The sequence below is a fragment of the Ananas comosus genome, linkage group 5 (assembly GCF_001540865.1).
Source record: "Ananas comosus cultivar F153 linkage group 5, ASM154086v1, whole genome shotgun sequence".
Lineage (NCBI taxonomy): Eukaryota > Viridiplantae > Streptophyta > Magnoliopsida > Poales > Bromeliaceae > Ananas > Ananas comosus.
In genome coordinates this window covers 1,555,038-1,579,536 of record NC_033625.1, presented here as the reverse complement: position 1 = coordinate 1,579,536, position 24,499 = coordinate 1,555,038, and the positions used below count along the sequence as shown (strand labels likewise).

Below are 24,499 nucleotides of genomic sequence, written 5' to 3'. Positions count from 1 at the left end.
TTTTCCGTCTACTATAATTTGTACATTGTGCCACAATCTATGTAAAACATATATATATGATAATAATCATCCTTCAAACACATTCTCTCTTCATTTTCCCCTTCTCGAACCACAATGAACCTTAATTAACCCAGAAAAAGCTTCTCCTCATATTTTTAAGTTGATTGATTGATTGATTGATAGTTTAATGGTGTGGCCCATGCAACAAGATGGCGACGCCGCGCGCCGAGACTCATCATAGTGGAAGTGTGCAACAACAAAACTATCAAAAGTAGTAATCGATCTCCTCCATTTGGTGCTCATCATGGATGAGGAGATCTCTATTAATTAATTCATGATGATATATGAACCATTTTTTTCAGGGTACTGTTTCAAGTTGTAGATGCTCTTAATTTCTGAAAGGGGTGTCCAGGTGAAATTATCCATGGACCATTTTCTGCAGCAGCATAATTGCAGAAAGTGTTTTTCTGGGCCCAGCTTTACTTTGGAGTTAAAGAAAGATTGCAGAAAGTGCCCTCATTTTAAATATATATATATAATCTTCATCATTCATAAAATTTTTGTAAAAGAAAGTTAATAATACTAGGAGTTTGGTATTGATTTGAACTCAAAACATTCTATTCTGATACCATGTGAAATAATTATTATGCTGTAAAAATTTAAACTAGTAGAGAACGATATTTAAGTATTTTTTATATTTAACAAAAATTAGGTTGGATAATTGGATTGAAACAAAACTTAGATTGGATAATTAAATTAATAATGCAAGTTGATGAATTTGTTCAATTTAAGGGGTTCCAACACTTGTGATGATGTACTTCACTTTACGCGGGACAATGGTTGAAGTGTTTAAAGGCTTCTACTTCTATACTTTGAAATTTTAAAAGAACTTAGAAATACTTTTAATTTTTTATTCCAATATTATAAAATTTTAGCGAAAACTGTAGTCCGAGATGCATATACTTGCATGTTTTTTGGTGATGATTTTTATCATAATTTTGTACTAAGGGAAGAAGAGAGATTAAACACGTATATAAGTTAAAATAAATTTTAATCATATAATAATTATTATTAAATTATATTAAATAATTATTATTTTTAAAAAAATTTTAAATATCACAAGTGTTTCGTCATTTCTGATTCTGAGTTTCAGATTTTTTGATAGACTCATAAGATAGGCTTAGTACAAAATTNGATAGACTCATAAGATAGGCTTAGTAGTTAGTAATAAATGATAAAAATATTTAAATAATATTAGAGATTTAGTAGAACTTAAACTCACGACTTTAAAATAATTTAATATATTAAAAAATTTATAATCGTTTTTTAGTATTTTATTATTTTTTATTTTTTATTACTAAAAATGAAAAAAAAATAAATACTAGGAACTAAATAATTTTGGGATAAAGGATTGTGATCTTATGACTTTTGCAGGAGATAATGTAATGCTTAGATGCCCGTGCTTCAATTGGACGGTCCAGATTAGCTTGAGGTGACACGTTTTACGTCATCAATCAATATATATATATATATATATATATATAATATAATATAATATAATATATTATGTTATATCGTGAGATTACAAAATCTCTGCGGCCGCAAACGCAATGATACCGCGGTAGACCCGAAGAAACAAATGCCTCAAAGAGCGTGCTACTTGTTTTGTTTTGTTTTGTTTTTATTTTTCTCTTTTAAAGCGTGTTTGTAGGGAGGAATTATATATTATTATATTTGCACCACTCCATTAATAATAAATTAATTATATATTTTTTAAATAAAAATATAATAAAATTTTTTTTTATATTAATAATAGAATATATATATCTATAAAAAAAAATTTTGTTAATTTATTAGGTTGCGCCATTAATATACCCGCTGTATTCTAGAATTTTTCGTTTTCAGGAGGGAGGAAGGGGTTACCCGGGTCACGAGCCGTCCACGCGTACGATTTGGTGTGCCCCACCAACGAAAAAGCCAGGAGGACCACCCACGTGGCTCCAATTCATTGGACGAACAGAGATGCACGCGCTCCCACGTCGCGGTACAAATGGTTTTATTAAAATTTAAGATGATTTGTTACTTTCTCTAGTTTAAAGTATAACTAGTGAAATACCCGCGCGATGCTGCGGATCTAAAAATATTTTGATAATAAATTTTATTTTTTTAATATTTTTATATAGTTTTGTAAGTCTAATTATTAATTGATGTAATAGTTAAATCTATTTAAATAAAAATTATTAAAATTGGTATATGTGCAAGTAATTTATACATCACTTTATTTTATAAAGAGATAAATCTATCAAAATAATTTTTAAAAAATTAATAGATAGAAGGGAAATAAATTTGTAGAAGAAATTGCTTAATAAAATTAATTATATATATATATATATACACATATACACTATATTTTTAAAATTTTTCACTTGAAATTTAAAATTATGTAATTTTTTATACAACAATATTTTACGTGATTTAAATTAAATCTATCATGTTAGATTTTATTGTGCAATTTATTACGCGTATTATTAATAAAATTAAATTAATTAAATCATAGAGTTTAGAGATTTAAAATTTTAAATTTTGAAGTTACAAAATTGGAAATAAATATTATAAGTTAAAATTGAAATTTAGAATTTAAAATATAAAATGAAAGTTTTAAATTTTGATATAAAAATTAAAATTATAATATTAGAGAGAGAGAGAGAGAGAGGGACAGTAAAAGGGTTGGGGGGTGACAGTGTCACCCTATGGACCCCCAAACCCTCTTTAATGTAGAAAGAATAATAATAATATTAATTTATTAATTTTTTATTTTCTTTATCAATTATTTTTTCTTGTTAAATAAAAAATTTTAAATACCATTCTTGATTTATCGAAGCGGTACAAATAGTTTTATTAAAATTTAAGATGGTTTGTTATTTTCTGTATTAGTATTCTAACTTTAAAGTATATTAATTTAGTATTTAATTTATTTTTTTGTCAATCGTTTCTCCGTTAATATGTCGTTAAATATAAACAAAAACTTTAGATACCATTTTGATTTATCGAATATTTACTTTAGTATATTTTAGTTTTAATTTGTCCTAATTTTAACGAAAAAAATTAATAGAAAGAATAATCAAAAGAAAAAAATAAAACTATGGGTACTAAATGGACAAACTTTAAACTATAAAGTATTAAAATAAAAAAGTGTGAAACCACAGAGATAGTATTTGAAATTTTTCTGAAATTTAAGGGCTAACTATGTACAGCTCTATGTAAATATATCAAATAGTATATATATTTTGGCAAATTTAACTTTATATTTATTCCTATAAAAATTTTAAACAATTTTAAATATGCCCGTGCTATTAGATCTATTAGAAAATATAGTTAAATATAAATAAAATACGTAACCCTCATTAGTGAATGGGTAAATTAATTTTTTTACCTCTCTGTATTTATTTGTATGGTAAGAAAAAAAGAAATGACCGTTTGAGATTTTTAGGAGGATATTTCGTGTATAATTATATAATAGTTGAGACTTTTGGATTGACTGTTTGTGATTAACTTTTTCTTATTTTTATTAAAAAATAAATAGTATTCTAACAGTAACAAACCAACGAAAAAATATGATATATATCATTAAACTTTATAGGAATAAATATAAAATATGAACTTTATAGAAATTATTTGTTTTTTAATATATTTAATAAAGAGCTTATTAAAATTAATCATATAATAAAATATAAAATAATAAAAATATAATATTAGCAGTTTATAATATAATGGTACAACAAAACTAAATATTTTGTAGCATAATGTGTGAGTAATAAGCATATTTTATGACTACTTTCTATTCATTGGAATTTTATGTTACGGCATTTAAATTCTTTTCTTTTTTTTTTTTTAGAAAGATCGAGTCTTTTCTTTTTTTTTTTTTTTAGAAAGATAGATAGCACGCTACTCGCTTCATTTATTTCATTTAGAAATAAATTCTTGAATTGTACTAATTGTATCCTGCTTCTGATCGGACGGTCCAACTCTCGTTTGGTTCAACCACAGTTGGAGCAAACAACAGGACGATTCTCCGAACATACCATTTTATACTTTCTAATTTTTTTAAAAATTGTTAAAATTTAAATCGATAAAGTGAACATAAGCAAACATTCTGCATCTTATATGTAAGTCTATTTTTTAGAAATGGAAATTAAATGTCATGAGCATTTTGGCAACTAAAACGATTCTTCTTATAGCGGAAGATCACATAGAATATTTACCCATAAAATGTGCATTGATTTTTGTTTCTTTAACTTTTAATATCATACAACTTTATTACGTGACCACGTGGCACTTTTGTCACCGGGAATGTTTTTTTTTTTAGAGAGATAGATAATATGCTATCCGTTTTTCTTATTTTATTTAAAAATAAATTTAGCTGAAAATATGAATCAACTAGAATTCAAATTCGGGATCTCGAATATTAACCACCAGTCTTTTGCCACCAAAAATGTTAAACTTTGTACCTGAGCCCAACATATGATAGAAAGGAGAGGTGGCATTTTCGTAATTTTGTTCATTGCGTTTATTTCTCTTTTTTTCCTCTCATCTTTTCTTTTTTATCCTCCTATTCCACCGCTCCGATGTCAACGTTGCGCTCCCCACTCTTACAATTCGTCGACGCCGATTCAGATATGGCATAAATCACGATGCAGTGGAATACATGGCCGTGGATGGTGACGGCGACAGCGACGAAGATTTTGCAGATTTTGAGGATGACCGGAGAGAAAAAGATGAATAAAAAAAATAAGAGAAAAAAATATAAGAGTATTTTGATCAGCTTATTAAAAATATAAACCGAATCTGCAAAATAAAAAAAAAAAACTTATTTTTATAAAAATTTAAAATCCGTAAATTTTTTATACAAATTATGCTCTTTTTTTTTTTTGTGTCTGAGCTGAGGATGAGGTGGAGGTGAAAATCAAAACAAAACAAAACAAAACAAAAAGATCATACGATGCGCATGCACTTGTCTGTAGCAAACTGAAGATCACGCAAATCTTTTTTGCGCATGCCCACTTCTGTTACATATTTTTGGTTTATATGTGGACAGCTTTCTTCTTTGCATTTTCTTAAAAAAAAATTAAAACATAATTTTTATATTATACTTGTTTTTTTTAATAATGTTTTCTGTATATGGCTATAGAAAATTGTCTAAATATTTGGATAGTAAAATATGAAATTTATATCTTTTTCTTGTGTGTTAAAATATCAAAATTATGACATGAAAGATAGAGTTTAATTAAAAAATAAAGTTAAACCAATGAAATACTAGTTAATTAGGCCAAAATATTTATTTTGCTTTTGACTAAGTTGTTTTTTAAACTATTTGTTCGGACAAAGTATTACTCGTAGTGAAAAATATATAGTTCAAAAAGTCAAGATCAAACAAGTATTAAATTATTTTAGTATATAGATGCAAACTCTTCAAAATAAAATTTGGTATATTTTAAACATAACTTCTTGTTGCAAAACATTTTATCTTATCCAATTTTTACTCTGAAACAAAAAAATTATTTCAGAAGCCATAATAGATGACATATGTCAACTTCTCTTTGTTTTAATTCCTCCGAAGAATATGCACACTTTACTGCACCCTAAGGTGTGGTGTTGATTGATTAAAACCATCTTTTTCTCATCTTCACATTTGGTGCGTGTTCACATATTCACATTCTATGTACTGAATAGTAAGTAGTCGCTAAACGAAACTTTATGTGGTAATAAGAGAATCATATTCTATGTACTCAATAGTAAGTAGTCGCTACACGAGACTTCATGTGGTAATAAGAAAATCAAAGTGTCTCGTTAGAAATAAAATAAAAAATATGCTGTGTTTCAAGCGTCAATCATTCCTGATTGAGATTTGAAAAGTGCTATTTATACAAGTATAAATTGTATATTCATCCTTTTTTTTTTGTCGTAACGTTAAAAAAACAAACAAGACAAAAAAAAAAGTACTTTTTATAAAGCAGGATGTGAAATTTATACTCACTTTTAGATGAATAAATAGTGTTGCTCTTGAGATTTATATAACTTCTAAGGCCCCGTTTGGTTCGGGGGATAAGCGGGGATAACGGATAAGCGGGGATAACGAAAGTTATCCCCGCTATTCCGCCAAACGAGATCAATTTTTACTGGAATATTTTATTCCGGTCAAAGCTTGCTATTCCCGGTTATTCCGGAATAGCAAGCTTTTTACTATTCCACCATTTTGGTGGAATAGTGTTATTCCCATGCTTAATTTCAAACTTAATTAAAATTATAAAATAAATTAAAACTAAATTATATAAATATAATATATTATATATTATAATACATTATTTTTATTATAAAATTATTAATTGTGCTATATTAATACATATTATTTATATTTAAATATTATAATAAATTTTATAATAAATTATATTTAAATATTAAAATAAATTAAAATTTAAAATTTAAATAAATTTAAAATTTAAAATATTATAATAAATTATATTTAAAATTTAAAATTTGTAATCTCAAAATTAAAGTTTATAATTTTAAATTCCACATTTTAAATTTTAAATTTAAATTTTGAAATTTTAAATTTTTGAAATTTTAAATTTGAATTTTTTTTTTTTCAAATTTAAATTTGATCTTAAATTTAAAGTTAGAAATTTAAAATTTAAATTTTGAATTTAAAATTTGAGATTTTAAATTTTAAATTTTAATTTCAAAATTTGAAATTTAAAAGTTAAAATTTTAAATTTTAAAATATAAATATAAAATATAAAAATTTAAATTCTAATATAAATAAAAAAGTGATAATATTATTAATTTTTATTTATAATTACCCACTTTAAATCTTATTCCATCTTACCTAACCAAACGTTATTTTTCTTATTCCCAGGAATAACCCAATTTTCATCCAAACGCAAAATTAATCTAATCCCTGCTTATACCTCAATTTATACCTATTCCTGGAATACCCACTTTTTGCTTATTCCCGAACCAAATGATACCTAAGAGCTTCTCTGGTTATTCTTTAGTCTATATTGTTGTCAGACAAAGTATTATCTAAAAAAATACTATTAGAAAAAATTGTGTTTTGAATTATTTTTGATAGTTTTTTAGTTTAACAAATTTAGAATTACTGAATTAAAATATTTTTGCTTTTGAACTTCAAATCACATTATATATATAATTGGCTACAATAAAAGTTTTAAATTTTTTGATGCTCTATTATTGATAATAAACACATCTATTTGGTCTCAACGTAGTGTTTAATATTGTTGATGAAACGTGGTTGGAATAATGCATTTTAGAAAAAAAAAGCATTACATCGATAATTTTAGAGGTATATGTATTACTGTATATCTAACGGGTGTAAACTTTATATTCATCGATCAAAAATCTATTCTTGTTTAAATGCTAAAATATTACGATAATTATCTAAATTTTTGAATAGATTGCGTGTGATGGGTAAATGTCACTTCTCTAAATTTTGAGAAGCATTAAATTATATCTACTAATTTTGAAACCTCAACATTTTTTTCCCTAATATATATCTACTATATAAAAAAAAATCAATCTTTTTTAATTATTAAATACTTCATTGTAATGGATTGTTGCCAAAAACAAAATCAAAGGAAGCCTAAATACATAATTAGTCTTAGGAATAGTTATCTATAGGATAATAATGTATATAAAATTTTTTTAATGTTATATCCCTTTCCTAAGTACCACCTTAAAAACGATATAAATTTTTTAATGTTATATCTCTTTCCTAATTACCACCTTAAAAACGAGAGAGAGAGAGAGAGAGAGAGGCATTAGGTATATAACAGAGAGTACATCTCAATACTTAGCTTGGGTGACTATTTTCTCGTGTAAAAAATATTTTTTTAATCTTTAATGATGTTGCTAAATTAAAATTTCAAAACGAATAACGTTGCTATATTTTTCTAAAAAAAAAAAAAACTTAGCTTTGGTAAGCGCGCATGTGTGACAGAGCCACCCTTCTCTTTCTCTCTCTCCCTCTCTCTCTCTCTCTCTCTCTTTCTCTATATCACACGATCTTCTCCCACTGTTGGAGCACTTGCGTGAGCGATGCTCTAATTTTCCTCTTCCGCACCATTTTCTCTCGTCGAATCTCTTTCGTACTCCCACTACTCCCAAACGCTTTCCGTTCTCTACCTCTTTAGAGAGAGAGAGAGAGAGAGGGAGAGGGAAGGAGCAGAGTAGGGTAGTACACAAAAACAGAGTAGTGCAGGGGAAGGCCAATAAAAAGCAGGGGAACCCTCTGCTCCTTCGTGATCCTCCAAAGATCTCATTTTGAGGTGTCCAGTGGTCAACAATGGCGTTTTCCCATGTGGGTTTTCGATCCCCTGCCCTTGGCTTGGTGTTGAGTGTCTCGGGAGATCCCTCAAGCTTTTGGTAGAGGCACAGGTGAAAAAGCTCCTCACTTTTCTCTGTTTCCTTTTCAGATTTTTTTTTTTTTTTTCATGTGTTATATGCTTTGGAGTAACTCTCAATATTCTTACTCCCCTTTTCTCTCATTTTTTTATTTATTCCCGTTTTCTTATCTTTTTTTTAATCTCTTTTCTATATTAGTTTTGTTTACTCTCCTTTCGAGTCCAAAGTGCCTAAAAAAGAGAGTGTAGAAATGGAGGAAGGTTTTAAGAAGGGTTTAGATGGGTGCCCTCAATTGCTTCATCTTATTCAAAATCAGGGGGATTGGATGGTTAGTAGAGGCAACAGTGGGGGGCAGAGTTGTGTTGGAGCTGTAGAGGAGAAGAAGCTGGAGCTGAGGCTTGGTTTACCAAGTGGAGAAGAGTGGTCGACAGTGAAGGAGAGAGATAGAGAGCAAGCTCACTCAGTGGAGTCTCATGGTGGCCACTTCTCCAAAGTTGCTAAGAGCAACATCTCTAATTTTTGTGTTGGATCCAATGGAGGGTTTCTGGGTTCAGTTGAACTCAACTCACAAGGTAATAAATTTTTCATATTCACAAGTTTAAGTTGTTGTTGGAATTTTGGTTCTTGTTTCTATCTTCTATGATCTTCCTTTTTGCCTTTCCTTTTCTTTTCTTCTTTGCTTAAATTGTATGAACACTGTGTCAACTACAAGTGATTTGCAAACAGGTCTCTCTGAATTATTGAATTATATTATGCCTTTTCTTTGCATTTCACCCCTCAACTCCCAACTAGCATCTATTTTGATTTTAGCCAAGCAGTGGTAAATTTAACCTTACAGTTTGATCAAATAGCTGAAAAAAAAGGTTAGTTTGAAGGTGTATCTGCATTTTAGCCCCCTCTTTTGTTTCATTCCATGGAGGAAACCTTTGTTTACTTCACTTTTTGTTTGTGAAAAGGCTTTTGGCAACAGCAAGGGCTTCTTCAGCTGCAGGCAAAAGCAGGGGTGGTGGAGGAGCCAAAAGAGAAGACAAATGGGAGTGGGGAGAAGCAGCAGAGCCTTGATAAAAAGGGGTGTGGTCCTCCAGAAGCACATGCAGCTGCTTCTGGGAACTCAGCTGTAGCCAATAATAATAGCTCTCAGACAAGGTGTAGCAATCATAATCCTCACCTGTCACTGTATATATATATATATATATATATATATATATATTTGCCTTATTATTGCACTCTATGATTCTTACTGTTTATTTAATTCCCATTTGCTGGTTCTATTACAAGAAAGTGGCATTTATTGCTTTGTTCATGCCCTTTTTCTCATAGTGTCATGTATATTTCTATTTCACTGTAATTAGGTTCCAGGGCACTTGCTTTTTGGTAGAAAATATGCTCCTGCAGTTTGATTATTTGGTTATCGATGTGTTTTAGATAGCTTCAGTGATTAATCATCATGTAAATTAGGCAAAGCAGGAATCTTATGGTAAACGAATTGTGCCAAGAGTACTGTGCCAGAATTTTATTTTTGGGTAGGTGATACTGCGCGTTAGATGGTCTTCAGTGAAAAAAATCGAACTGTTTCGACTTACTGTCGTGCAACCTATTCTCTGTTGCCGCGTGATCTAACTTGGAACTTTGTTTTTCTGCACAGAACTACCACCACTCCTGTCGTCGGATGGCCTCCTATCCGCTCTTTCAGAAAGAACATTGCGTACACTTCTAAGCCGTTCCCTGAGCCACAAAATGAGAGCTCGAAGATTGTTACAAAGATCGAGAGTAAGGAGAAGGGCTTATTTGTAAAAATCAACATGGACGGCATCCCCATCGGCAGAAAAGTAGACTTGAAGGCCTATGATAGCTACGAGAAACTCTCTTTAGCGGTTGATGAGCTCTTCCGTGGCCTTCTTGCAGGTATACAATGCGATATCGACTAGAATTTGTAATGATACAGTGAATTCTTCAGAGAAAGATAATAAGCTTTGATTACTCGATTCAACTTTCCTCTGTGCACTCAACTGACAAAATCGGCCCTAATTCTTTGTCGCTACCCAAGCTAGACATTTTTTTTTCATTTTAGGCTCCTTTTCGTTATTTAGACTTCGTAATAAACCCTAACAATAATATTATGTATTTTGCTCTTTTCCTGTTCTTTAACACAGCTCAAAAGGACCCTCTTGCTCCTGGAACTCAAAAGAGTGCCGAAGAAAAACAGGCGATCACCGGTTTGCTAGATGGAAGCGGTGAATATACTCTCGTGTATGAGGATGATGAAGGTGATAGGTTGTTGGTTGGGGATGTTCCATGGAAGTGAGTTTTCCTGCTCAATCGTATCTCCTTTTCTTTCCCTTTTCGAATTTACAAGTTTTCAGAAACTTGTGCGACGACATAAACCTTCCAAAATAACAAGCAACGTCGCAACAATTCTCTCCATATTTTGAATATTAAATAACGAATTTCTCTGCAGGCTTGAAATAGGAAACCTTTTATGTATATATTAATATGTCAATCTTTGGTTCTTCTTTTCAAAGTCCACTCAACAATGTGATTTGCAGAAAAAAAAATCTATGCTCGTCAATGTAAAGGTGCAATATATTCATGTCATCTTTTCCTTCAATAATTCTCGCAGCATGTTCATTTCAACCGCAAAAAGGTTGCGTGTGTTGAAAAGCTCTGACCTTTGCGCATCTTCTGTAAGTTAATCGCCTCTCGCCTTTTATGGATTGTACATCGCATAAATCCAGTCGCTAACAACAACTGTTTCAAATAGACATCATCTTTTGTTTCGCTATATTGACTTGTATCTTGTTCGGTTTGTTCCAGCTAAGAACAGTGAGTAGGAAAAGAACAGCAACTGACTCTTGAGTCCCAAGTCAGAAAACAATGGTGCCTTCAGCGATGGTGTTGAACATTTGCGACAGATGCATCATTCACCTCTCTTTTTTGATCTTTTCTGAATTAGTGGGCTTGTGTGATATGCTCTTCTGGTGTTTCAGAAAAATAAAAGTTTTCGAGATATATGTGCGCACAAATGGATATTAGATTATGTCTAAATGCCCAATCAACAATATATATGTTTGTATCTGATGGCCTAAAATGTTAGAGCACCCTGTGATTGCCGTGTAGCTAATTCAGTTTGGGTTACCCGTTTCAAATTTCTGGGAATTATGCTACTGTAGCTGGACATGCTTCTGCGTACGTCTCTATATTTGATTTGATGCTGAAATTTTTATTTTGATTTATTATGATACTGATTTGTCAAAAGGTCCTTGTAATAATATTACTTATAAAACATGTCACGCAGAAAACGAACATGCTCTAAAAGTCGGTGACGGTGAAAAAGTATATTTAAAGGAATAAAATAGTAATTTTATTCGGATAATAGTTATTGTTAATAGTTTATTAATAGAGTTTAACTATAAGATATATTTGAAATAAAATGAAATGAAAAAAAAAATATTTTTAATATTAACCTTTTAAGGAGGATAAATCAAAAAGTCACCAATTTTTTAAGAATATGTAAGCAATTGTCTTTTTTTTATCCTCCCAAAGCAGCGGAATGGTTATTAGGCTTGACGATTATTATTTATATATATTATTTAGAGTAGAATTATTGTGCTATCGGAAGTATAACTTAGTTGGTGCTTCTAATTTTTAGCTCTTGGATCAACCTTCTTGATTATTTTTAACTATTGAATTAATATTATTACCCAGTGAAAATCACTTGATTCTAGGGGGACCAATCAATCCTAAAGGAATAACTATCATTCTAACCGTACAATCTTTGATCCAAGGGCTAAAAAATCGGAAGCACAAACTGCGTTATGCTTCTGATAGCATAATAGCTCTACAATATTATTATTTATATTATTATTTTTAGATGGTTTGGGTTTGGGCCAAAAATGGTCAAAGTTGGGCCTCCTTTGGGTTGTGCTATTTCAGGCAGGGCCAACAGAGCCGTCTCATTCCCCTGTCTTCTTCGCGCTCTTCTCGCCTAGGGTTTGCCGACGCATCTCATCGGCTTGTTGTTCCCCTGTGGTTCGTGATCCTGAGGTAACGATCGTGGGCTAGGAATCCCGTCGTTCGATCTATCTCTCAATTGATTTAGCTTTTGAGTAATTGGATAAAGTTTCATTTTTTGATCTATCGCTTGGGAACTTTTAGATCTAGGTTTTGAGTAATTGGTTAAAGTTAAACAATTTCAGTTTCATTTTTCTGATCTATCACTTGGGAACTGTTAGATCTAGGTTTTGAGTAATTGGTTAAAGTTATGTGGATAAATATGCTTTATTGTTTAATTCTTTCCCTAGTTGCTTGACTCATAATGGAATACTTATTTTTATCTCGCACTGCTTTGATTGTGAGCTATTGCTGTTGGATATTCTTATTTTATATTTTATAATTGTTACCACTTGTTAAGTCCATATTTTTGTTATGATAAGCGATAAATTAGGCTAGAAAATGTGTTTTATTAAATATATTGTGAAATCGATATGTAGAACACAAAAAAGGTCTAATTTTTACATTATATGTTCATACTCTTCTCCTGCTGCAATCTGATAAACATTTTTTGATCAAATTGCAAGGAAATAGATTCTTTCCTATTTATCATTGCTTTTGAAGTATGAGTGTGTTACATCCCTTGATGTTCCTGCTGCATACTTCGATCTGAGTTGGCCAATTTAGATTTTTTTTTTTTTTTTTTTACTTCTGAAAGCAAACCATTTAGATTTATCAGAATTTGGTCCCATTACCTGTCAAATTTCGTATGCATATGTTTCCTTGCTAGATTGATTTGATTTGTTGTTTCTCTGGTTTCCATCAGGAATAGGTTGTAGTTTTGATTAAGCGGGTTACATATATACAAATGGAGCTGGCTGATAAGACAGTTGGTTTCATGTTATCTGCCGTCAGTTTATCCATCTTCACCTATTATACCTTCTGGGTCATCATTCTCGTAAGTCAAACACGAGGCACCTGAAGATTAATTTTTTTACCTTATTGTGGTGTTGTTCTTTATTTATTTGAGCATTGATCAACCATTTTCTTTTCCTTTTTAACCCCTTTCCCCAGCCATTCGTGGACAGCGATCACTTTATACACGACTATTTCTTGCCACAAGAGTATGCCATCTTGATACCCGTCTTTGCTGGTGTCTTACTTCTCAGCTTCTTATGCGTCTTTATTGGATTTGTGATGCTCAAGTCGAAGAAGAAGAAGAAAGTTTGATGCGGTTGCCCCTGTTGGTTCATTTGAATATTGATAATTGGAAATAGCATACACTTTGAGTATTGCTAAATTGGTAGTAGTATTTTGGAAGGCTAATCGTCGTTCTCTGTACAATTGTCTTTGTGATTATGACCACATTTTCTTTATTATTATTATTATTATTAAAAAACATTGTATTTGCCATGTCATATTAGCATCATTTTTTATTATTAAATAGAAGCTATGTACACAGATTGTTCATTTGATTGCTGATGAATGGCTTATACTATTAACCTTTGTAATACATCTATCGCCTTAGTTAAGAGAATGAGTAGAATATGATGGAACTACAATGTTTTTCCCTTTAATGTTTCGAGCAACTTGTAAAATTTGACTTTGGAAAATAGTCCGTTATATGAACCATCAGAGCCTAAATAATCCATTCGCATGCTAACCCTCATACAAGAGGTCGCACTATTGACCACAGCCAAGTGATTTTCCTTGATTTATTAAAGCAAAAATTGCATGTGCTTGTCAATTCTTTGTCAGTTGCTGCCACATTCTTCTTGTTGAAAAGTAAGATGGAATATATTGCTATTACTCCTGTGCTTTTTCCGGCCTAGACTGTTTCAGTTTCAAGTGATTATATATGTTGGCAAGCTGAAAATGAGGCACCTCTTGCTGCTAATCCTACTATGTTCAGATTGTTACCTTAATGAAGTGCTTTTGCTATTAGTTACTCGGGCGAGAATTCATGTTGTCACGTTAATGAAGTGTTTTTGCTATTAGTTACTGGGGCGAGAATTCATGTTGTCACCTTAATGAAGTGTTTTTGCTATTAGTTACTCGGGCGAGAATTCATGTCGCTCGCATGAGCTACTTAAATACATTTCGAGTGAATTAGTTATGAAATTTTTGAAGGCCTAATTTGGTGCATGCTTTCTTCTGGAAGTTTGTTATACGACCTCTAATCATGTGAAGGTGGTACAATTTTAGGGAGAAGTTTGTTATGGGAGCTCTTTATCATGTGAAAAGTAGTGGTCATGTAAAATTATGGTATGAAGGTTGTTGCAAGTCTCTCTCAGGTGGCTGTGACACATCCCTACCAATGTAAGTGTCAATTGGAGTTGAGAGTTGGAACTTGGAAGGGACCTATATTTCCTCCAGTGGTAAGAGAAAATGTTGTAATTCTGTATGATCTTATCATCCGTACAATGTGATTTCTCTACGCTACCATATGCTTCTCCTTTGTCAAAATAGATGAAAAAAAAAAGACTAAGGAGTGCATCCTATCATCTTTACTAAACTTTCGCAATGTAAAATCCAAGCAATTCCGATGCAATCCGGCCCATTTAGGCCAAGGTTACATGTTTAGGAATCGTTCATTGGATTGAGTAATTGTTATCGACAGAATAGATTATGCAAGTTGGTCAATGTCCGCGCTTCTTCTATAGTAAGTTGTACCTCCTTTGTCTCAGCGGTGCCATGGTATGATAGTAGCTTGCGTGGGGCAGAATTTCCTGCATGAAATCTTAGAAGACTCTCCATTCGATCCGTCGCCTTTTCTCTCCCCTTTCGGTGGCACACTTTCAAGAAGCGATTTCAATCTTTAATTTTCTTCGTCGTAGCACAGTGAGATATCAAAATTTTGGATTTTTTACTTGTGCGTTGAAAAAAAGGATAGATATGTTGGTTTGGAACGTGAATTAAAGAATCTACTACATGATGTGATGCAAGTATGATATAATAGACTTTCTCGCTAAGATCGCTACGAAGAGGGCAGACGATCAACTAGCAATGACCAAGTGCAAGACTGCCAGCGGGCAGAAGATTGTGAGATAAGGTCAAGAAAAATGATGTGCGTACCAACAAAATATCCCCACAGATTTTTTTTTTTTAGACTTAAAAAATACTCATAAATTAATTAAAATCTTTTGAGCAGCCCTGTTTAGCAAACAATACTACGAAATTTCGTACAACCTACCAAAAATTATGAAATTCAAATTTGTAGATTTATAAAGCAATTGCTATATATATATATATATATATATATATAAAAGAATGAATAAAAGAATATTGTATATTTTGGGTACCGTTAGCAGCACTGTGGGCGAAAAAGCGTCGACAGGCCGACAGGCTTGACTTCCTCTTTGACTTCTGCGGCGCAAGCTGTCCAACTTTGGAAGGCGGTCCTAACACGTGTTGATATTCCGAGCGCTCTTATTTATGCATGCACATNTTATTTCCATTATTATATATTACTAATGTCTTTTTCGTTTTTTTATTTTCAAAAAATAATATAATAAAATGAGTTTCTAATAAGAATACAAAATCTGATTAGAAGTTTATTAATCTATTATGAAGAGAAGTTTTTTTTTAAGAAAAAAATAGCACGCTACCCGCTTCATTTATTTAGCAGATGAACTTAGCTACATAGGTTGAGGCAACATGGCCTCGAAGAACATTCAAAGCAATCAAAATAAAAAAAGACAAATAGAAACAAAAAAGGAAAACCCTAGAAAATAATAATAATAATAATAATAATAATAAATCTACTCCTCACTCAGATTCAAGTCATGAAGAGCTGCAACACTTAGTCCAATTCCTACTCACGTCTCGGATTCGTCTAATGGTCAAAAATGATCAAATGATTGGTGCCTAAAAATTATATTATTTCTTTCTTGCCAGATCGATCATCCACCAACAAGTTGCGACCCTAGTTAAATCCCTCACAGTTGCCCCTTGGCGGCAGTCCCCAGTCAGAAGCTCCCAGATACCCCTGACCTCCATCCCAGGCTCCGATATGTGCCTATCTTCTAGGATGTTATACATAAAAAATCTACTGATTACGCATCCGACAAGCAGATGATCAACAGTCTCTACATCGTTGCCGCACATTACACACTATTGATTTTCGGACCAGCCTCTTTTAAGTAAGTTGTCAATCGTGGGTAGGTGTTTCTTAAGTGCTAGCCAAATAAAAATTCTTACTTTAGAGGGTATTTTCAATTCCCACACTTTCAGCAAAAGAAGTTGCTCGGAGAATTTTGATATGATGCTTTTTCTAATAGCATTTTTTAGAAAGCATTCATAAATGTGTTTTTTATATTACTTTTTGTGCTATCTAATCGCTTAGTTGTAGTGGACACATCGATATACTACAAATTGTCTAAGATCTTTTGTCCATATTACTTTATTTTTTGCCTTAGCCAGTGATTTGTATTTTTTCTCTCATCTGAAATTGCATTATCCTCAAATTAAATGAGGTAGAGTTAATTAATTTTAGTCCACTACAAGTCTAAAAGCACCTATTGCATTTCGTATATTACTTAATTTGTATACACTCACTGTAGACAAATTCTACATAAATCAACAGTAAACAAAAGGGATTAAAAGAACAAGATATTTGGAATTGGAATCCAATGATTGGATAACGAAACCATTTTTTTTCTTTCTGCGACACGCAAAAGCCCTTAGCTCCGCTTTATCTTATCTACATGATCTTTATATACAATTTGCTTGCACAATTCACCCAGGTCCAAAAGCCAAAAGCCAAAAGCAACTAGATTCAACTCAAAAGCACGATTAATATTCAACACATATTTCCAGTTCCTAGAGCAAGTGGCAAAGGGCTTGGTGTTTGATACCCGAGACCCAAGTTCGAATCCTAGTTGATTCACATTTTCAGCTAAGTTTATTTCTAAATAAAATAAACGAAACAGGTAACGTGCTACCTATCTCTCAAAAAAAAAAAAAAAATTCAACGCACATTGTTGCACATTTGCCTCGTCAATCAACTTGGCTTTTTGGACTAGGACCAAAAAGCTAAAGCCCCACACACCAGATATGTACGTATCAAATTGGCATTTTCCTACCCAAATGATGACAACAACAACGTTCCAATATAATCGCGTCCTAATATCCAAATCATTTGAGATTACGGGCGTAAAATATTCGTAAAATGAATCATGCATCCCTTTCTTAATTGGAAGGAAGGAAAGAGAGGGAACTGCGAAATCCGTGATGTTGCATAATATATTGTAGAAAAAGAGATGCTCCTTGTTTTATGCATTGTCTTTTTTTTTTTTTTCTTTTTTCCCCTCGAAGAGAGATTTATTTAATGTAACATCTTTTTACAAGTTTTTGCTTCTTAATTTGGACACTAGGAGGTAACTTAACGTGAGTGCAACATCCTTTCCTTTTTTGTTCTATACGAAATTTAGACAAAATTCTAGAGACGAGAGAGACCCCAATACGAAAACGTGCCTTTTATTTGTGGGTTTTTCTGATGGTCACGAAGAGTTCCAGTTAATTACAGGTAAAAAATAATTAATTCAACTCCCTATAAATATCAGGTAGGCTTCACCTTACATTCAAAAATCCCAATTCCATCAACAAAAAATTACGTGGAGAGACTATCCACATAAAGAATTGAACTTTTATGTTTTTAAAAATATTACCTAATTGGTGTTTGTAGGCTTTCGATGATAGTAGTGTTTTAAAATTGAGTGGATGATTAATTGAATAATATGATCTAATGAATGAAAATAGCAAATCAACCCAAACAGGCTCCTCAAATCATACACGCGCCTACTCAGGAATTTTTAATTTTTTTTATCATAATAAATACTGATACTTTATGTAAAATATATATCAAATCAATTATTTTTGAGTCACATAAAATAATAAAACTTTAAAAAAAAAATTGAGAGAAAGATTGTATGTTATCTGTTTTTTGTTTATTTTGTTTTAGAAATAAACTTGGTTGAAAATATAAAACAATTAAACTTCGAACCTAAAATTTCGAATGTCAATTATTAAATTTGTTTGCCACTTGCGGTAGGGATGGCTAGTAACTCTTAAAAGAGAAAACTTCAAATACTACCTCTGTAGTTTCGTAATTTTTAATTTTAGTATCCTGTGGTTTAAAATATATTAATTTAGTACCTGCGGTTTTTTTTTATTATCTCTTCTATTAATTTTTTTCGTTAAATCAGTGACAAAATTCAAACTAAAAGGTACTTAAGTGAATATTCCATAAACTTAGATGAAATATCTCAAATTTTTTGTATCTAACTTAACGAAATTTTAATGGAGGAGCTGATAAAAATAAAAATTAGAACCATAAATTACTAAACGCTTCTTTTATTTTATTTATAAATAAATTTAATTAAAAATATAAATTTAAAATTTTATGTATCAATCATCAAATTTTAGAATGCAATGGGTATATTAGCGACGTGGCATAACAAACCAATCAAATTAATCTTTTTAAGAATATATGTCCCATAATGATTATAAAAAAATATTTTTATTATACTTTTATTTAAAAAGAAAGAATGTGATTGATTTGTTATTAATGATGTGGTACAAGTACGACGGTGTAGAATTCCTCGGGAGACAGAGGGTTACCCACTTCGGTTACCCCTGTTAAAAATTTTAAAGTAACCTCTGCAACAACAGCAAGTGGTAGGAAAATACGGACATGTTTTTGAAGGGCGAGCATTGGAGCGATGGGACACGGCACAGCGGCAGATGCAAGCCCAAACCGGAGCGAGAAAATATATCACACTCCGCAATCCGCATCTTTTAACCACCCCTCCCCATTTCCCCACACGGACGAAAATTACATATACACGCTCAGATACACTGTTTCTTAATTTCCTCGCTTTCTCTCTTTCTCCAGCGCTCTCAATTATTAGCACGCGCGTTACATGCACATTCATACACCTCCCTATAATTGTTCGCATACATACAATCCTTCTATCTCAGACTCCTCCGATATATTCTCACTTTCTCAGAAAGAGAGAGAGAGAGAGAGAGAGAGAGAGAGAGAGGTGTGGAATGGGAGGAGATGAGAGGAGGAGCATGGAGGTGGAGATGGGGGAGAATGGGAGCATGACCCAATTCCGTAGAGACGACGACCTCGACGACGATGGCCGAACCAAGAGAGCCGGTACCATCTCATGTTTCCTCTTTCTTTAACCCCATTTCTTTCTTTATACACACAATTTTAATTACCCACCTAATTTATGTACATATGCAGGAAGAAATTATTAGCCTTTACGATTTTGTATCCAGGTCCGTAAGCGCGTGATTCGAACTAGAAACCTATTATCCCGTCAGAATGGCTTCTGCCAACCGACCTAGTGCCTGATGGTCTCACCTTTTTTTCTTTCTTTCTATCTATAATTTGCGAGAGAAAGATTTGGGGTTGGTTATTTGAGTTATGGTTGTATGTTCCCCTTGAAAGGGAAAATTGTTCTCAATTGGTACTCGCATTATTACGGAGAAAGTCGCATGTATAGAAATAACAACATCCAAATCAAACATTGTTTCAGCTACCGAATTCGAGTATTGTGTATATGAAAGAATTGATTTCTTTCCTTTCCCTCCGCGGTTTTCATTCGATTAATAGGAGACGAATGGAAACATATTTTGTATTGCTCAATTGTGCATAATATTTCGAGTCGGGCCGAGTAGGGCGAGTCAAGCTCGGTTAAACTTAGGTTGGAATTTGGTTTAGTGTCGAGCCAAAACCGAACGCAAATTGCAGCCCTACTTGCAGATAGAAATAGGGGTTGAAGTATTCAATGCAGTATCTGCATCTCATCTCTGAATATCTTGATCAACTATTTCTGATATTTCTTCGATAAGCCCTCTGTATTGAACAAACATGCCATGGAGTGAACAGCGATATCCATTTAAAATCCATATCCATTCCGCTAATCTTTCCAGCATTGTCACTTTTATCAGTAGTTTACTTGAATTAGCAGATTGGTAATAACAGTAACAGCAACATGAAGAGATTTGGTTCAATTTGGAAGTTGAAGATGCGCACAGCAGGTGTCGGACGTATATTCGAAAACTTCAATATTCAGGCTACAGCCATCAGCTCAGAGTCATCCATACCGTGCTCTGAAACCTCTAGTTTTATTTTGTTCTTTGCCAAGAAGAAGAAAGGAAATGTTGCTTCCTCGACATTCACTGAATCACTGTTTTTCCTCAAATAATTGTTATGCATTGTTGAATTTGTTTGCAATCTTAATTTGCAGGAACGGTGTGGACGGCGAGTGCACATATCATAACAGCGGTGGTAGGTTCGGGTGTTCTGTCGTTGGCATGGGCCATGGCTCAGCTCGGATGGGTTGCTGGCCCAGTGACCCTGGTGCTGTTCTCCGCCATCACATTTTACACCTCCAGTCTACTGGCAGATTGCTATAGAACGTCCGATCCGATCTGTGGGAAGCGAAACTACACTTACATTGATGCTGTGAAATCCAACCTAGGTTCTTGCATCTCCAACCTTATTGTTTGTTGCCATTATGTGACAACTGATCCTTTTTTCAAAAGCTTAAGCATTAGAGTATGGTGTTTTAACATTTATATTTAGACTCGCCTTATGTTAATCGGCCCATACATGGGCACCAGAAATAATAGGGGAAGGTTTTCTCTTTAATTAAATGGTGGATGGGTTTAGTTGGAGTTGATTTTTGGATATCTTACTCTAATACCATGTGAATTAAGATCTTAATCTGTGACATACTCTTTGTCCAGGTAGAACTCACTTTTGGCTATGTGGTCTATGCCAATATGTCAACCTGTTTGGAACCGCCATTGGATACACGATTACCGCTTCGATAAGTGCTGCGTGAGTTCAAATCCTTCTTATAAATAGGCAAATAGATAGCGTTCTCTAATAGTTTGACGATATTTGCGCCATATTCACAAGTAGTATTCCAATAATGGAAATCTAGTTCATTATGTCGAAGTTTAAGAACAGCTTTTTCCCTCGTTGGATGATCAACATGCAGGGCAGTGCACAAGTCGAACTGCTTTCATGAGAAGGGGCACGAAGCCGATTGCAGTGTCTCAGATAGCATGTACATGGTTGCGTTTGGGATTGTGCAGATTTTCCTCTCCCAGCTCCCAAATTTTCACCAATTGTGGTGGCTCTCCACCGTAGCTGCAGTCATGTCCATAGCCTACTCCACTATTGCCGTCGGCCTCTCGTTAGCAAGAACAATATCAGGTTCTCCATTCGATCCAAATATCTATCATTGGCTAGAAGTGTTTTTATTTATTACTTACAATCTTGGAATGCATTCTCGATACCAAACATATGGGCTTAGATAGAATAAATCCATTTTTCTATATCATACTTCTTCATCTTTGCCATTTTAGTGCAAGTTTATACTTTTACTTTCAAACTGAGATGTATGATCCATTTCAAAGTATGCAACCGTAGTTCCAAGCTCTGAATCAATCATTCAAAAGATGAAACTGTGCATCGTGGTCACGTAATGGTTGATCGCATTGGTCCTAAAAGTTGAAAAGCCGGTTAAAGCAGTAGAAACAAAAGGCGTCCTATTTTTGCAATTTCAAAAGGCTGATTTAAGTGCAAAAAGTCCCATAAAGTTCCTTGCGAGGAATCTGATTTTATATCTTGTATCTCAACAGGTGGTACTGGGAGAACAACCATAACAGGAACAGAAGTTGGAGTGGATGTTGATGCAGCTCAAAAGGTTTGGATGACTTTCCAAGCACTCGGAGATATTGCGTTTGCCTACTCATACTCCATGCTTCTTATAGAAATCCAGGTGAACTATATTTTCAAGCGGTGTATTAGCTTATTCTTTATATCTTTCCAAAATGCAGCTATGATTTACTGAATTCGTGAAAACCAAATCTTTCTAGGATACTTTAAAATCTCCTCCGGCAGAGAACAAAGTGATGAAGAAGGCGAGCTTTATTGGTGTGTCTACTACCACTGCATTCTATATGCTATGCGGGTGCCTCGGTTATGCCGCCTTCGGAAACGGGGCTCCGGGGAACATCCTGACCGGATTTGGTTTCTACGAGCCCTATTGGCTTGTCGACCTCGCTAATGTGTGCATTGTGGTGCATTTAGTTGGCGCATATCAGGTAATCAAATAATGCAACCAAAACATTTAAGCTAGTCCTAATTGATATTGAGCTTGTTTATACATATCCTATTCCTTCATTGAGATTTGTTAGTAGGTGCTGTTATGTCTTTTCGAACTGTTTCCTTCAATGTCAACTCTGATTCGTCCCTTCCTCTTTAAGGCACTTTCTTGCTGAATAGAATTACTTAATCTTATTGGTGCACTTTGTGATCTTTATTGCTCATGATCGAACTGTTTTTACTCGTTTTCATGCAACTTATTTTCTATGGTTCCTAAGCCTAACTAGTATCACATACTACCATTTCTTCGCTCTTTTCATTACAATACTAAAATCTTTACGTTTATACTTTTTCCTAGATAATCACATATTAAAACAAAATTATTAGCTCTAAAGAAATTAGTTTTGATCTTTAAACTGCAATTCCACAGGTATTCTCCCAACCACTATTTGCTGCCTTTGAGACATGGATTGTCAAAAGCTTCCCTACTAATAAAATGCTGACCCGCGAGCATCGTCTGATAGCTAATAAACGCTTCGGGTTCAGCGTAAATTTACTCCGATTACTTTGGAGAACTGTTTTTGTGGGGGCAACTACCCTTCTCGCGATCCTGCTGCCGTTCTTCAACGATGTGCTTGGATTCCTCGGAGCTGTCGGATTCTGGCCTCTCACGGTGTATTTCCCGATCGAGATGTACATACGACAAAAGAAGGTCAAGAAGCTCACATCCAAGTGGGTTGCCCTGCAAACCTTAAGCTTCGTTTGCTTCCTTGTCTCGCTCGCCGCAGCTTGTGGTTCTATAGAAGGGGTGATGGAGTCACTTAAGAGTTATGTTCCTTTCAAGACTAGGTCCTAAAGAATGTTAACCTCTGCAAAAGCTCAAAGTTTAGGAATTGAGCTTTTCAAGGAAGCCAAAATTGTCCCTTGGTTTCTTTATCTGTCAATAGGTTTAGTTGAACTAGGACAAATGGCATTTCAACAAACAATAAGGAACCTGTAATGTTTCTTCTAATCAGTTTGAAATTTTGAATTCAGTTTCGGTCTGTGGCCTTCTGATCCAAGTTCATCCAAGTGAAATACTTTTTATGTTCGAGCCATCAAAAATATTTCTCTGAATCCAAACAATGCTACAGTTCTCTTTGGGTTGTAATATAGTCAGAACAAAACTTGTTACTGAGTATGCTGAAACTAGTAAGCTTTCATCTGTTATACTTGACCAGATTCAATAACTCTATTCGATTACTTTTGATTTGTTAATTTCCTTTCTCCTTTTCTTCGTTGAGTCATAGTAGGTAGCTTTCTTTTACTGCAATCTGGAACAGTCCAGATTGTGCAAAAGCGTCGAGGCAAAGTGGACTCTATGTTGACAAATTGGGTCCAGTCATTTTGAGTGCTTGTTTGGCCTGTGTTTTGAAACGCCAAATTTAAAAAATTTACGACTAAAAAGACAAAAAACAAAAGCTCTAATTTAAATTTTTGAAAATTGGCAACCGACAAACGGCTAGTGCTTCTTCTCCACGAGGAATTCTACACTGTCACACTTGCACCACGTCATCAATAACAAGCCAATCACATTCCTTCTTTTCAAACAAAAGTACAATAAAAATACTTTTTTACAATCATGATGGGACATATATTCTTAAAAGGATTAATTTGATTGGTTTGTTACGCCACGTCACTAATATACCCGTTGCATTCTAGAATTTTTCCTTCTCCACAGCAGATCTGCAAAAGCTCTAGCCCGGAATGGTCTCTAAGTTTTTGCACACTAACTGGGCCAAGTCTCATTCTTAATTTTCACCAACTTATGATCCACCCAACTAATGTGGCCTCATGAGATAAAGGCCTGTGTTTACATACTTAGATGGTGACCTACATGAGAGATTTATACAGAATTAGAATACCAAAAATGAATTTAATGCACCGAAAACAGTTATTCAATAGCCACAAGTGCGG

At 33.2% G+C, this 24,499-nt stretch overlaps 3 protein-coding genes across 4 annotated transcripts; all 3 read left to right on the top strand.

Annotated features, from left to right (window-relative positions):
* Positions 8,042 to 11,564, top strand: LOC109710481 (auxin-responsive protein IAA16-like). 2 transcript variants are annotated; one of them, XM_020233089.1, is made up of 7 exons: positions 8,042 to 8,451; positions 8,735 to 8,990; positions 9,375 to 9,564; positions 10,064 to 10,323; positions 10,572 to 10,719; positions 11,039 to 11,102; positions 11,233 to 11,564. In XM_020233089.1, exons 2-7 carry the CDS (start codon positions 8,744 to 8,746, stop codon positions 11,272 to 11,274), a joined length of 951 nt encoding a protein of 316 aa, XP_020088678.1. In that variant the 5' UTR covers positions 8,042 to 8,451; positions 8,735 to 8,743; the 3' UTR covers positions 11,275 to 11,564. The 2 variants fall into 2 exon arrangements, with proteins under 2 accessions (XP_020088678.1, XP_020088677.1); XM_020233088.1 differs by having other exon boundaries at positions 8,617 to 8,990.
* Positions 11,807 to 13,801, top strand: LOC109710482 (dolichol phosphate-mannose biosynthesis regulatory protein). The gene is made up of 3 exons (XM_020233090.1): positions 11,807 to 12,462; positions 13,235 to 13,366; positions 13,483 to 13,801. Exons 2-3 carry the CDS (start codon positions 13,277 to 13,279, stop codon positions 13,636 to 13,638), a joined length of 246 nt encoding a protein of 81 aa, XP_020088679.1. The 5' UTR covers positions 11,807 to 12,462; positions 13,235 to 13,276; the 3' UTR covers positions 13,639 to 13,801.
* Positions 19,268 to 23,752, top strand: LOC109710868 (amino acid permease 4-like). The gene is made up of 7 exons (XM_020233657.1): positions 19,268 to 19,573; positions 20,673 to 20,906; positions 21,175 to 21,268; positions 21,432 to 21,649; positions 22,078 to 22,217; positions 22,315 to 22,542; positions 22,974 to 23,752. The coding sequence occupies exons 1-7, from the start codon at positions 19,462 to 19,464 to the stop codon at positions 23,397 to 23,399; spliced, it is 1,452 nt and encodes a 483-aa protein (XP_020089246.1). The 5' UTR covers positions 19,268 to 19,461; the 3' UTR covers positions 23,400 to 23,752.